The following is a 15,494-nucleotide window of genomic DNA, read 5'->3' on the forward strand; positions in this document are numbered from 1 at the left end:
ACAAATGGGAAATTCCTAAGAGTAGAACAACATGTACTGACTTCAGTTTCAAAAAGTATTGCTACAGTGGGTAAAAGACAGGCTAATAGCTATTATAAATCCAATCCAATATGAGAATCTGCAACAGGAAGTAAAAAACGTGTTTACAATGTCTTTGTAAATCATTTTATAACCATTAACTTCTCTGTGGGCCAAACCTAAGGTAACTTAGCTCACCTGACATGCCGTCTATAAACCAGAGGACCAAACCCTACAGGAAAGGGTGCAGGAACTTAGAAAGACAACTATCATGTCGTATCTGTGTTTCAAAGCAGGGCTCTTCCTGATGACTAGATAAGCTGTCAGACAAAGATAAGATATGCTGGTTGTGTTCAACATGTCGAACAAAACACAACCTACAAATATCCAATGGCATGTAATTACCTTGAGTATAAAAGCTGCGCAGTTAAATAAAAATGTTAGTGAATACTGGAATTTAACTTATTAACAATTATTGATACCACTCAAACCAAAGTGCTCCATATAACATAAGTCATTTGACTCCTTTAACCAACAGCTGCCTTTCTGTCTACTTTTACAGCTCTCCTGCTTTTCAAACTAAAGGAGCACTCACACTAGCCAATCCATACTGTGCCCAAGCACTTTGTAGTCCACTTTGTTTGACCCGAGTGAATGCACCTAGACCAGGTGAGATGCGGATGGAAGAAATGGGCTTTGGCATGGTGCAATTGCTCATACATGCACACAAGCACAGGTGCAACATGCACATGATATCCAATATTCCTTTTGACAATGGCAGAGTGTTTAGTATACCATCAGAGATGCAGGCGTTCGAACTGTGAGCTGAAAACATGCTGGACTGTCCCGTACTTCTTTAGTCTGCAGGTCACGGTGTCCATGGTTTCCAAAAAGAATTTCGAATTTTGAGTCATCTGACCACAGAACAGTTTTCCATTTTGCCTCAGTCCATTTTGAATGAGCTTTAGCCTTGAGAAGAAAGTGCCATTTATGTTTACATATGGCTTCTTCTTTGCATGATACAGCTTTAACTTGCATTTGGGGATGGCACAGAAAACTGTGTCTACAGACAATGAGTCCCCGAGCCCATGCAGTAACTTCCAGTACAGAATAATGCCTGTTTTTCAAGCAGTGCTACCTGAGGAACCACAGACCATTAGCATTTAATACTGACCTTTGGCCTTGCCCCTTGTACACAGAGATTTCTCCTGATTCTCCGAATCTTTTGATTATATTATGTACTGTAGATAATGCGATATTCAAAGTCTTTCCAAATTTAAATTGAGCCAGAACTACAAAGAGGAAAAGCACAAAAACAACAATAAGTATGTCCCACCGCTCTGTCTGCTCATCACTTAAATTAAGGTGAGAGCTGTTCTAGTTGGAGGGGAAGAGCATGTGCTGTGCTGTAAGGAAAGGGTGGGTGTTCTTCTTTTACCACACAGGACAAAACGTATGAATAAAACAAGCTCAACGCCATTTGTAGCAGTTTAATCTTGCTTGTTTTGATGATCATGGGAAGCCAAAATTGTAATCAAATTGTATACTGATGAATTACTTAGCAATACAAAAATAAAGTAGATTGGTATTTTCTTTTTCATGGAATCAGAACGTTTAGTATGACTATGATGAATAATAATTTAAATAAAATACCTGAACCCCATTACAGGTGCTAGATTTGACTTTTTTTCGCTAAAGCAAAAATGGCATCACATAAAAAGCTGAAACAAACTATTCTGATCACTGAGAAAGAGACTGAATTTCCACTGCTACTATTAAGGTGATTCATAGTATTTTAAATCCGTAAATTAAGACATATTTCGGCGATGTAAACGACGGTTACTGAACGACAAACTGACCATTACTATCAATCCCATCCAAGTGGAACGACATGATAACGTTAGCTACCAGATGCTGATAAAACTATGCCCTTAAGATAACAATATATGGTTTTTAGTATGTGTAAAGGACATTTTACAATAGCCACTCTCAACATGTATGTATTATAAACCCTAAATGAACACCACAGCGTAGTAAAGCGATGTACACTTGACCCCAATTCACATCATCGCAGCTAACGTTTCAACAACCAGCACTTCCAGTGTAGCTTCAAAGCTAACGCCGTATGTCTGCAAGGATTAAGCATTAATGTGACTCTATCCATTACAGCCTTAAACATATAGCTCACAAACTTGTTTACCAGTTATACAGCATCACTGGCACGGAAAGACTACCCAGCTTAACGCTAACATTAACATGAACATCTGCCCAGCGTTTGCTTGCTATGCAGCAGGAGGAAGGGGCTAGCGTTAGCACCTTTAGCACCGTTAGCTACCTGCCACCCCCCACCGGTGGTTTTCGCAGGGGGCATCGCAGTTTCCAAAACAGCGAGGCTAATTCACTCAGCCAGCCAAACACAGGCTGGCGTGACGTGTTTTATGTCTGTTCGTGTCTCCGTGCGATTGAGAGAACTCCGAGCAGCATACCTCGGGATGGAGAATAGGGACGCAGCCAGCTTCTTTCTCATATTCCTCCATAGCGTCGGCCATCTTGGTGGTGATGTTCGCTGAGCATTGTGGGAAACAAGAGGCTGTGTAAGGGGGGAACAGAAGAGGAGGAGGAGGAGAGGAGCTGTCAAAAACACAGATGAAGGGCAGGCCATTCAACACAGAAGGTCATGTAATCAAACCAGGGACCATTAGTGCCCTCCTGCTATAGCAAAGCACACACTATAATATACATGTAAATTGGATTTTTATACCAAATATAGCTCTAAATGATTACTTTTGTAATAATAACATGATCAATTGTTTTTTTATGTTACTGCTGAGAAACAAATAGAGTTTCCCCTTAGCTAGGGATGCACCAGTACCACCTCGTAAGACCAGATATAGAGACTCAGGTTTGAGCAATCATTGGTTAAAATATGAATATGTACCACAGTTCTCAGTAATGGAAAGTAACTAAAAATGATTTACACAAATTTCTGTAATTGAGTAGCTTTTTTTAGTTCTTGTATTTTTTTAATGCACTCTGAAATCAGTTGTTTTACATTTCTGTGTATTATCAGGAATAGGCCTGTCCACAGAATCAGTTGAGCCCCTGGCAAAATCAGTGAATGGGCTCTCCCAGTTGCGATTTATTGATGATAATGAAGTAAGTGTGTCGGATCAGTAGCATCCCTGCTAGGGCCCAGGCTAACAGTACCTAGTATTGGAGATGAAGGGTGTATCAAACTATTATTAGGTTCTGATGTTGAAATTAATTGTTTGTGCCATTTTTCAACTACATTCTCTGCCCATTTTTGTCACTTTTCTTCACTTTTTGGCACATTTAACCCATTTATGCTATTTCAGAACCCAATCTGACCGCTGTTTCTGCCCATTTAAGTAACTTTCACCGATACTTGCCACTTTTTGACCCCTTTTGCCCAATTTTTCTGCCCGTTCTGCCACTTTGCGCCTATTTTTTGCCTCTTTTATCCCATTTTTGACCCAATTTTTGAGCTTTATAATCTTATTTAACCACATATCCCACCAATTTGTGTCATTTGCACTGTTTTTGGCTCTTCTAACAACTTTTTGCCACTTTTAAACATATTCAAAACCTGTTGCCACTTGTAAATTTGCCAATTCCTTTCACCTTTTCTACTGACGATTTTTGCCACTTTCTCTTTACTTATCCCATATTTGCTGCTTATACCTCTATAACCTCTTTTAACAATTTTTTTTGCCAGTCTTTAACCACTTTTTACCCCTTATGTCCCCCAATCTTTGCCAGTTTTTGCCAATGTTTTAAGCCAAATTTTGCCACTTGAGACCCATTTTTTCCTCTCTTTTACCACTTATTTAAGCAAATTTTTGCCACTTTCACCAAGGTTTGCCTATTTTCTTCTTTACTCTGAAATTATTCAATGATTTCAATTCCCTCTACATTATTCTCTGGTATTCTGATGTTTAAGCACATCTTGGCTAAGCTATGAAGTCAAACATTACCTCCCAAGTGGTTTACTTCAGTGTGGCTGTCAACATGGCTAGACAGCATTAATAATTGAAATTCCTTGTTTGTTGCTTTGATAGAAATAGTTATTATTCAGGTTATGTATCAAATCTGGTTATCGCAGATCAACTTTACAATGAACCATGGTGTTCCTGATGTCCATTGGCTCCCAAGAAAGCTTTCCCCTTTATTTTCCCTTATTGACGGCCTTGCGTTTCTCTTTGTTAGTGTATTTTCAGATGTGTAGGCTGCCCACGTCATAGGCACTAATGCAACCCTATGCCATCAGAGATGCAGGCTGTTGAGCTGTGCGCTGTTAACAAACCGGATGGTCCTTCTCCTCTTTAGTCTACAGGACACAATGTCCATGGTTTCCAAAAAGAATTTAAATTTTGATCATCTGACCACAGAACAGTTTTCCATTTTGCCCCTGTCCATTTTAAATGAGCTGTGGCCCAGAGTAGACAGCAGCATTTCTGGATCGTGTTCACACATGGATTCTTCTTTGCATAATACAACTTTAGCTTGCACTTGTGGATGGCACAATCAACTGTGTTGACTGCCAGTGATTACTGGAAGTGTTCCTGAGCCCATGCAGTTATTTACAGTACAGAATCATGCCTGTTTTTCATGAAGACTTGAAGACCCAAAGATCACAAGCATAAAAAATTGAACTCTGACTTTGTCCCATGCACACAGATTTCTCCAGATTCTCTGAATCTTTCAATACTATGTACTGTAGATTATGGGAAATTCAAAGTCTTTGCAATTTTCTGTTGAACATTTTTCACTATTGTTTCACAATTTTTAGATGCAGTTTTTCAGAGATTGGTGAACCTCTGCCCATCTTTACTTCTGAAAGACTCTGCTGCTCTAAATGCTCCCTAGTCATGTTACTGACCTGTTACCAGTTAATCTAATTAGTTGCAAAATGTTCCTCCAACTGTTTTTCATTAATGTTATTTACTTTTCCAACCATTTATTGCCCTGTTCCCACTTTTTTGAGATGTGTTGCTACCACCAAATTTAAAACGAGCTGATATTTTTCATTAAATGGTAAATTGTCTCAGTTTTAACATCTAATATATTGTTAATACTCTCCCCAGCCTTTTTCGAAATGAGGTTGTAAATTATTGAGGTACAAGGCAAAGGTCTAAGGTTCCATTTGGTGAACCAATATATTTCCACTGTCCAGCAATTACTTGCTTTTTGTAGGCATATATAACTGCAGCAGTTGTAGTTTTCTTCCTTTAACCATGACTCAGATGTGCTCAATTGTTTCACCATATTTTAAATGACAACATAAACTGAGTTTTAAAAAAATGACAAAAAGTGGAGGTCTTAGTCGGAGCACTGAGAAATGGTCAATTGAGAAGTGTAATCCTCATTTGTGTTGAAATATTACTAAATAACAGACAAAGGTTTAACTTTGCCTTACTGCTGAAATAGTGAGAGAATAAAGTGATGTCAACATACACTGGGTATATATTGAGTACATTACTGTTAATGTTTTATGAGTACTAATGTTTGGTATCAACTCATGAATCAGTGCATTCCTACCTTCAACCAAGCATCTGTCATGCCTCAGTTACCCACAAGTCAAATACGGACAGTGCACGTTCAGATAAGTGCCCAAGAGCTGTAATTACTGTCTGTGGTCTGCACATTGCACTGATTGTGAAGAGACAGTCTGTTTGCATGGCTTAAGAGGGTCAAAGAATCCCATGGTGTTGCATTGCCCCAGGTTAAGCTGTCTTACAGCAGGTTAAACCAGACCGGCTCCAAAGTAAACAGCACAACTTTTGTCAGTTGATCTTTGTTTTTAGAGTATAGTGCATGAAGTACATCAATGCTCTTAATATTACAATGCCACATTATCATTTGAGAGCCTTGTTGAGCCAATCTCACCTGACATGGAGAATGTTGCCTTTTTGAATGTTGTTTTTTGAACTATAAAATTAAGAAAAGATATATGATGGTATGTGTTGAAAGGAAGTTAGAGTATGAGAAACAATAAATGTACTAATAAACCTACCAGTTTGTCCTTATTCTTAGCTAGGCAAGGGAACAGGCTACATTTCAATCTTAAAAGAGACACTGGCTTTTCTTGAGAAAAGTAGCATGTACTCCAATATTTGACTGACCTAATTCAGCAGAGTGATACTACAAGTGATTGTAGTATAAAGACACCTGTGTCTGGAAGGTCCAGTCACTGGATAATCAGTATTCCTGGCTACCATTACACTATGAAGATAAAAGAACTCTCCAAGCAACTCAGAGAAAAGGTTATTAAAGAGTAATTTCAGGGGACGAATAAAAAAACTTCAAGGTACTGAACATCCCCTGGAGTTTGATTAAATTCATCATCAAGGAATGGAAGGGATATGGCCCATGTGTAAATCTGCTTAGATCAGGCCGTCCTCACAAACTGAGAGACTGTGCAAGACTGAGACTAGTGAGAGAGGCCACCAAGACACCTTTGACTGAGACCAAAATGATGCTTTTTGGCCATCAGACAAGACGCCTTGCCAGGCAGACACCAAACTCTGCTCATAATCACTGTGGTAGCAGCATCAAGCTGTAGGGATGCTTCTTGGAAGTCAGCCCTGGAAGGCTTGTAAAAGCAGTGGGTAAAATGAATTCAACAAAATATTGGAAAATCTAGGAGGAAAATCTTATTTAGTCTGCAAGAGAACTATGGCTTGGGAGAAAAATGTTCTTCCAGAGAGACAATGACTCAAAGCATACAGTGAAAGCTGTACAGAAATAGTTTAAAAACAGCTAGATGAATGTTCTGGAGTGGCTAAGTCAAAGCAGAAAATTTGGGCTTGACTTGTAAAAGGCTGTTCATGCCTGATCCCTGTGCAACCTGACAGAGCTTGAGCAGTTTTGCAAAGAAGAATGGAGTAAAACTGCAGTGTTTAGATGTGCAAGCCTAATAGAGACCTGAAGAGGTTTCTGTTTTAATATTTTTTGTCAACAAAGCCAAACTTTATTGACCATAATAGCAGGAACAATTTACCTGAAAGATAAGAGCATAAGGAGACATTGTTCTGTTTGATAAATAATTTTCAAACCAACAGACAGACAGTTCTGACAAACCGACACTTGTCATTTAAAACAACATTCTTATTTTATCTCATTAATGTTAAACTATTGTAGGTTATGATCTTTGTCTCTCTGATGTATTGCTTCAATGCCTGTATTATGACTCACTGTCATTAATCTTATCGTAACAGAAATCTTTTATATGATTAGGAACATTTATTGTCCCTCTGAATTAAAGATGGGCAGAGGTACACCAAAAAATTGGGGCACAATATCAGAAAAATGTTTCTTGGGTCCTTTAGATGGCACTGCATTAGAAACAGGCATTACTCTATACTGTAAATCACTGCATTGGCACAGGAACACTTCCAGAAATCATTGTCTGTCTGGATGAATAGGTTAAAAATTCAGGCTCTCCTATGTCAGCAGTAGAGAAACTGCAGACATGAGAGGGTTTTGACAGGATGAAAATGAACATTTTAAGGTCCTAAACAGTCAGTTGACATCATAGACACATTACAGTTAGTCATTTGTGCCTGAGGATTTTCCCCAAGTCAAATCACACAAACATCTAAAGCTGAGGAACCTCCATCTGCCACTAGATGTCACTCTTTACCTAAGCATACATGGATGATGCCCCATGATAGAAACAATTCTGATAGTACTGATATAAACCTTTAGATTTTCATTGTGTGCTTCCAGTAGGATCAAAGGGTTTAAATGAATATACCAGGCTTATTAGTGAGTGCATTATCCCACATTTCCATTCAGTTACTTTAAGATAATAACTGTTGCTCCCTGAATCATGACTGAGATTTAATCTGTTACATAATCATGTGCAATATAATTCTAATCCACTTACAAGTATATCGTTTTAATGAATTTGTATTTTATAGAACTTTATATTGAGTATAAGCATAAGCAGTGTTGTGGATCAAAATCTACTTCCTTTAAATACATCATGATTAATCATTTCTGAAATGGTTATGATCTTGTTGGGTGGATTGCATCCTGTTTGAATGTAGAACGAGTAATTACATGATTTCATTCCCTGTCCAGCCAGTCTAATCAAATGATTACAGAGCACAAGAAGGAAGAAGTGTGTTACTGAGTCAAGTTACCATGATATACAGTAGAAACTGGATACTGACTGCTGTACCTTCAAAATAAAGTTAGACCAGGCATAACTTTAGCACGTGGCTCTATTTTTTTTTCCAGCAATGCAGAAAATGATCACCTGTTACTAATAATTTTACTAGAGTGCTGTAGCCTATATCTTCCTTATTTAAAATTAGAAATCGGTGTTTATGTGTATGTTTGTACACATGCGTACATCTAAACTGACATATACCTGTATGAATGCAAACTTTTTGTGTCCATGATTATTCTAGTTCCAGTTTTGAAATATGTGACTTCTATTAACAATAATAATTATAAATTAACAATAACACAACAAACAACAATAAATTGTAGACAAGAGAATATAAGCACTTTAAGCAAGAAAACACAATTTAAATCTCGACTAGAGTTCGCTAAAAGGCATGTGGGAAACTCCATGGTCAAGTGGAAGAAAGTTCTTGGTCTGATGTGACCAAAATGGAGCTGTTTGGCCATTAGACAAGTTATCACCACAAACACACCATCCCCACTGTGAAGCACGGTGGTGGAAGCATCATGCTGTAGGGATGCTTTTTAACACATGGCCCTAGAAGGCTAATTGGCATTGCTTTGTAGACATTTGCTTTCACTTAGACAATAAGGAGTTTTTTGTTATGTTTTTTGTAAAAGAAAAAAATCCATATGACCATGATTGATTTCAATAATAGTTCATCACCTTTGTGATGTGATGGAAATGAGGATTCTTTGTGTTTCTTTGAATGAAATGACATTTTTTCCCCTTAAATCTAAGTCAGGGCAACCAGTACCAGGAAGGGTTTCTAAACAGAATGAAGAAGAAAAACATTTCAATATATACCTCCAATTCTGAACTGAAAATTTTCTGATCCCAATTGTAGCAGATGTAATTGCCCAGACACCAGTAGGCCTTACTACTTACTTTACCACCCACATATATTTCAATTTATCAAGCACCTTAAAGCATTTTTCACTTTTTATTTGATTTTAAATTGTTTCTTTTGGTTTAGTACAAGAACTTGTGTAATAAAATCTGTTAAAGCAACCCATACATTTAATACATTCTATAGAAACTCGAAGTCATGTAATGCAACATGTATAACTATGTATCTTGTACACAGAATAACCCTGGTATTAATGTTTTGTTTGTATTTTCGATCCGTAAATAAGCTTATAAAAAATACAGTCTAAAATAAAGTCCTGCTTTCTTCGTATTTTGCTTTGTATGGCTTTTACTTTGAAAGGCGTAACCGGAAGCTATATTAACTTCGGTTGAAATAACGTATCTCTACTCAAACCTATGACAGAACCAAGCAGGCGGGCTACTGGCTAACAAGTTGATTCAATATCGGTGGTTTCTAGTCTTTAGAAACATTGCCAGTAATGTTAAGTTAATTTTTAACCAATTTAACTTCAATATCGGATTAAGATGACGTCGCTGGGCTGAGGAAGAGTCGAGGCATCACCAACGGTCGCAGTAATACACAGATATAAACATTATAACGTCGTCAGCTAACAGTTAGCAGACAAACTGAATATTTACAGGCAGACATCCTCCAGGAGACCCCCGGCGAAACAAAGGTAAGCGCCACGAAAACAAAGCAACTAAATACATAAATTTACTTAAGACTCCCACCAGCCGCTCATGTTGTTATAAACGCAGCTAGCTTAATTGCTAATTCTCTGAGTGTCTGTTGAGAGTTGACAGCCGTGACTCTGCAGTCAGGCAGTGCGTACTATTATGTAATAAAGCAGGGCTAGCGTTAGCTTGAGTCTAGCAGCTTCTCCATCACCATATGCCCCCGTCACGTCCTTGTAGCTGTCCCATCTCCGGTGTGAACATTTCGAGGAATAGTCTTTATTTATTTACGACTGTGTAACGTTAGCTTGTTTGCAGTCGTGTATTTAGGACGCTCTGTGCTTTGAAGGAAAGTGGTGAGTAGCAAATGTTGAATCTAAATGTCCTGCATCCCTCCTATTTGTCATTTGAAATCTGTTGAGCTGGAATATTTCTATTATTGACAGAGCTATAAATGATGCTCCCAACCTAACATGACCTCCCCTGCTGTTATTGTTTTCTTTTATCCACTAGTTGGGCTTCAGCATTCAGTGTAGTGTAGTCCAAACAGTGATGTAGCAACCCACTGAAGTTACAAAGGGTCATAGCTGTGGGTTATGTTATGATTACACGTTCAGTATTTTACGGCTTTCCAGTTTTATATATATGACAGGTAACACACTGGATGATGCTAGGTCTGATTTTGGGCCAAATTTGGCCCCGCCAGCAACAATCCAGGGGGAATGTCCAATTTGAGGATTGTTTTAACCAGTAATTTGACTGAATAATCCTCATGGCGTTACATGGGGTCAATGTTAATATGTTACTCATCTTGATTGAGTCAGGTCCTTATCTGTCTTGAATCGGTAATATTGTATGTTACTGATGTTTTCATTTGGGTCTCATCTGATGGAATAGCCAATGAAAGTGAGCAGCAGTGCTTGGTATTTCTCACAGAGGCCACATGTATCATTGATTTTAGATTATAAATGTGTCCTGCACTGTTTGACTATAGCACCTGCTCTTTACTGTAGAGCAGCTTTTTCAGAGCTTAAGTACAGTGGCCCAATTTGAGAACTGAAAATGTTCTGGGACCCACCAGAAAACCATTGTACAACCATAACATGAGACTCAAATATTTTCCTTTTATTTGTCATATTTTGTTGTTTCTAAACAGGGAATTTTAAAGCAAATGCTTGGCTATCAGATACATTACTTGGAAAGTGTTTTGGGGGTCACAAAGTACATTTCAGTCAGGAACACTCTCATCACACATTTGACCATTTATTGCCAAATGAATACTTTGGAAGAGAAGGCACTGCTAATTCTACACCAGCTTAACTGTGACACCAGTTGTATACATCCGGTGAAATAAATGATATAAAGGTGTCATGAGTTAAAACTTCTGGCTGTCTTTTGTTACCTCTGAGACTTAAAATAGTTACATGCAATCATAGTGTTTCATATACGACCTGTTACGGCCACCTGTAGTACTTCTGGGGCCCACACTTTGGGAAGCGTTGTTGTAGAGAATAACAGCACAGGCAGAGATTTATGTATCCTACATTTAAAACACTTAAATTCAGACCCAGAAGAGAGACCCAAGAAGTTAACTACATGTATTCTGTTTAATATTCCTTTTTGCTTCTCATTTGCATTCAGTGCTGGCACTGTAGTTTTTTCATTGTGCGAAAACAAAAAGCCTAAAATCGCCACTTGTGACTTTCTGATCTGTTGTGGAAGCTGAGGGAAATTTCTACTTTATAGTGTCAGTCAGTACTGGATGTGACTGCCATGTGTAGTGAGCCCAGCTGTTGTTGCCAACTTCTAGTTAGCCTGGTGATGTGGTATGTGTAATTGGAGGTTTGCTGTATTGCTGCAGTATTTTGCCTTGTTTTCCACTTCTTGCATATCGCATGACTCAAAAACTGACTTTCAGGTGTTTGAAGAAACCTTTTTCAAGTCCAGACTCAAATTCTCTATTGGATTGAGGTCTGGACTTTGACTCGACCACTCTAAAACATTTAGCAACATTCATTTTACCCTCCACCTTTACAAGCCTTCCAGGGCCAGATGCTGAGAATCTTCCCTACAGCATGATGCTGCCAACACTGTGCTTCACTGTAGGGATGGTGGGTTTGTAATGACGTGCAGTGTTTGGTGTCTGCCAAACACAGCGTCTTGTCTGATGGCCAAAAAGCACCATTTTGGTCAGACCAACGAACTTTCTTCCACTTGACCATGGAGTCTCCCACATGCCTTCTGGCAAACTCTAGTTGATATTTAATCTGAGTTTTCCTCAACAGTAGCTTTCTCTTTACCAGTCTTCCCTCAAGCTTTGACTGGTGAAGAACCCAGGCAACAGTTGTATGCAGAGTCTCTCCCATCTCAGCTGCTGAAGCTTGTAACTCCTTCATAGTCTTGACCTGTCTCACTAGCCTCCTTCTGAGTTAACGGTCACTCAGTTTGTGAAGATGACCTGATCTTGTAAGATTTACACACATGCCATATTCCTTCCATTTCTTAATGATGGATTTAACTGAAATCTGGGGGATGTTAAGTACCTTGGAAATTCTTTGTATCCTTCCCCTTTCTTAAACTTTTCACTAATATTTTCTCTAAGTTGTTTTAAGTGCTCTTTTGTCTTCATGGTGTAATGGTAGCCAGGAATACTGATTAGTCTGATTCGTCTAAAAAAACAAAAGAATTACAGCTTTCACATAAAATCATCAATTTCCAAATGCAAGAGGATGTCATGCTTTGTGGTCTTCATTCAGCATGTATCTTCAGTACAAAACAGCTACTTCTAAATATTCCCCACCTTTAATATCCTCACACGTATGATCCTGGTGTACTGTTGCGTGTCTGCAGCCTCTTCAGCCCTGGTGCTCTGTTACCACTTTCACCAAAGAGGAGCAGAAACAGGAGACTGGCCGGCACTAAGAACCGTTCCTAATTGTGTCAGACAACTGATGCATCCGGCACATTCAGCCTGTTATCAGATATCTGATAACAGCCTTTCGAGTTATCCACAAGAGCTTTCATGGAGCTTTCTCCTTTCCTCCTTTTCTATTTGATTTGTACAGTTATTTAGATTCTTTATAAGATTTTCCAGTCCTTTATTTCCTCTTTATTGAGGAATAAACATCAGCTTTCCCTATGCTTCATTAAGAGGGGCAAAAAGCGGAAATAAGTGTTGAGGTTGCGGGTTAAAAATGCACCTCTTTAGCTGCAATGTAGCTGAATGAAGTCAACAATAAAAAAACTTACCATGCGGTTAATTCTTTGAACCTTTGCCAACCTTTGCTTTACCAATTACATGCTGTATTTCCATGTTTTCCATTCTCTCCTTATTTGCATATCAATCCAAGGCTTTCCATGCCAAACTTGTGCAAAGGTAAGGCGCGCAATCCAGGGTCACAAGTGCGAATGGCTAATTTGCCAGCCAAATGTAGTTTCCATCCTGCCCTCCTGCCACAGCGTGTCTCCTCTGCAGTCCTTTGGTAGACTCACACAGCTCTAAATTTGAATGAGGAATCTACTTTGGGAGCACCAGTGTTGTATAAATACAGACAGGAAAACAATATTATCTCATTTAGATTGGGTTCTTCGCACAGCTATTGAAGGTAATATCAATTAGGAATGTCCAAAAGAAAAATGTAGCAGGAGTTGCTGTGTCCAAAATAGGCTAAATGTTTTCATTCATTCCAAAATGGATGCAAATGTATAATGCAGTGATACTCAACGTGTGACTCTTTTGTGATTATTTGTGGCTCTTTTTTTTTGCCATTTTCTATCCATCTAAGCTGCCTTTTGTCATTAAATACCACTTTTTTCCTACTTTTTGCCCATTTTTGCCACTCCTTTTTGCCACTTTTTCCAATTTTTGCCAATTTTCCCCATTTTTTTGGCTTCTTTTTTCCCCATTTTTGCCCCTTTTCACAATATTTTGCTATTTTTCAGACATTTAGGCTAAGCTGCCTTTTGCCATTACATAGCACTTGTTTCCTTTTTTCCCCATTTTTGATTTTTTTCTTTTTGCCATTTTTTCCCATTTTAACCCCTTTTCACCATTTTTTTTGCCACCTTTCGCCCATTTAAGCTGCCTTTTGCCATTAAATACATTGTATACTACTAGTTTCCTACTTTTTGCCCATTTTTGCCATTCTTTTTGCCACTTTTTCCCATTTTTGCCCTTTTCACCATATTTTGCCCATTTAAGCATCCTTTTGCCATTAAATACCACTTGATTCCTATTTTTGACCATTTTTACCATTCTTGACTGCTTTTTGCCATTTTTAGTCAATTTTCACTCACTTTTGCCTTGTTTTTGCCACTTTTGGACGATTTTTTGCCACCTGTAACTTCTCCCCCATTTTTTGCTATCTTTTGTCTGAACCGTTTGGGTTTGGTTAGAAAGTGACAGGACCAATCAGTGACGAGGGGCGGTACTTTCAGGTGCGGCGGAGTCGTGATGTGAACAAGCAGCAGCAAGAGGCTGGTGCAATTATGGAGGAAGAGATTAGCCTGGATGCTGCTAAAGCGCCAGTTCTATGAGAACTTGATGACATTTCTTTGTTCAAAGAACAAAGAACAGCAGTGAGTTGTTTTCTTTTCAAAAACGACAAAAGTCAAGTACTTACATGTCTACAGTCGCCATGTTTCGTGTTATTCCTCCATAGCTGTGCATGTGCAGCTTGATAGCGGCTATGTCATGTGTTTTGTTGCTCTGATTGGCCCGTAGAGATATGACAGACAGAACATTCATCCAGTCACACTCCGAGTTTTTTTTTAAATCCTCTGCCTTTTCTCAAACATTTCCTATTGAAGCTTTCCCAGATGGATGAGTGAAACACATCCATCTGGTGTGTCAGGTTATTGGCATATCGGATATTGGCAAAAATCCAGTATCGTGCATCCCTATAAATTTCCCATATTGCTGAAATTGCTAGTATTGGTATCTGCAAGTACAAGTGTTTATGCACCGATCCGATATATAACAAGAAGGGACACGAGTTAATAAAGTTAAATAACCTTTGAACCATAAATCATGACCTTGTTTTTTAACCTCTTGATGCCAGCTGTTGGGTCGTTACAGTAATGCCATCCATGACTTCTAACCCCGTATGGGAGCACTATTAGTGAGCCTTGAGCTTCGGTGAATTTTCAGGACTTTGAAGATTAAATACACACCAGTATATCTGATATTGAATGTCTTTCTGCACATTTTTGAATCAATTTTCAATCATTTATTGCTGCTAGTTCTAATGTTAACTGCCATATTGTTTTCCCAGAATGCCTTGTGAGGGACTGTTAACCAATGGCTGGCTTTTCTATCATCACGCCATGCTGTGTCAAACTGCGCATGCTTAAGCATGCAGATTATTATGAGATGGCCTGAATAGTGCATAATGGAGAGAAAGACAGATAGACAGCCTGTGATGTGTCCCTCCTTGTGACTGTTATTTTAATATTTAGGAGCAAACCTCACAATAATTAACAGGGTAAACAACTTAAAGGAGCTGGACATTACCATTGTATTTGCTGAGCCATGTTCTGAGTTCACTGTAGGGCTAAAATAATGTGCCAATTTTCCACAGCCAATCCACCTGGAAAGTTAATGCAAGTATCGGATCAGTACTCTGTATGATCTGATACCCAGGGCTCTGGTATCAGAATTGGTATCGGGAAGACAAAACGATGTTAGAACATCTCTAATCTCCATCCCTACAAATTA

The 15,494-nt window shown here is 38.6% G+C and overlaps 2 protein-coding genes across 5 annotated transcripts in view; one reads left to right on the forward strand and one right to left on the reverse strand.

Moving 5' to 3' along the window:
- Window positions 1-2,608, reverse strand: part of zdhhc17 (zinc finger DHHC-type palmitoyltransferase 17) — a 51,257-nt gene extending 48,649 nt beyond the window's left edge. The window contains exon 1 of the mRNA XM_041781143.1: window positions 2,505-2,608. Coding sequence (XP_041637077.1) covers window positions 2,505-2,567 — 63 coding nt within the window. The 5' untranslated portion in view covers window positions 2,568-2,608. The remainder of the gene's footprint in view (window positions 1-2,504) is intronic.
- Window positions 2,609-9,509: 6,901 nt separating this feature from the next.
- Window positions 9,510-15,494, forward strand: part of osbpl8 (oxysterol binding protein-like 8) — a 160,239-nt gene continuing 154,254 nt past the window's right edge. For all 4 annotated transcript variants that reach the window (XM_041780487.1, XM_041780491.1, XM_041780486.1 and 1 more), the window contains exon 1: window positions 9,510-9,780. The gene's annotated coding sequence lies outside the window, so the exon portion shown is untranslated. The remainder of the gene's footprint in view (window positions 9,781-15,494) is intronic.

Source organism: Cheilinus undulatus, linkage group 23, assembly GCF_018320785.1.
Source record: "Cheilinus undulatus linkage group 23, ASM1832078v1, whole genome shotgun sequence".
NCBI classification, from domain to species: Eukaryota; Metazoa; Chordata; class Actinopteri; order Labriformes; family Labridae; genus Cheilinus; species Cheilinus undulatus.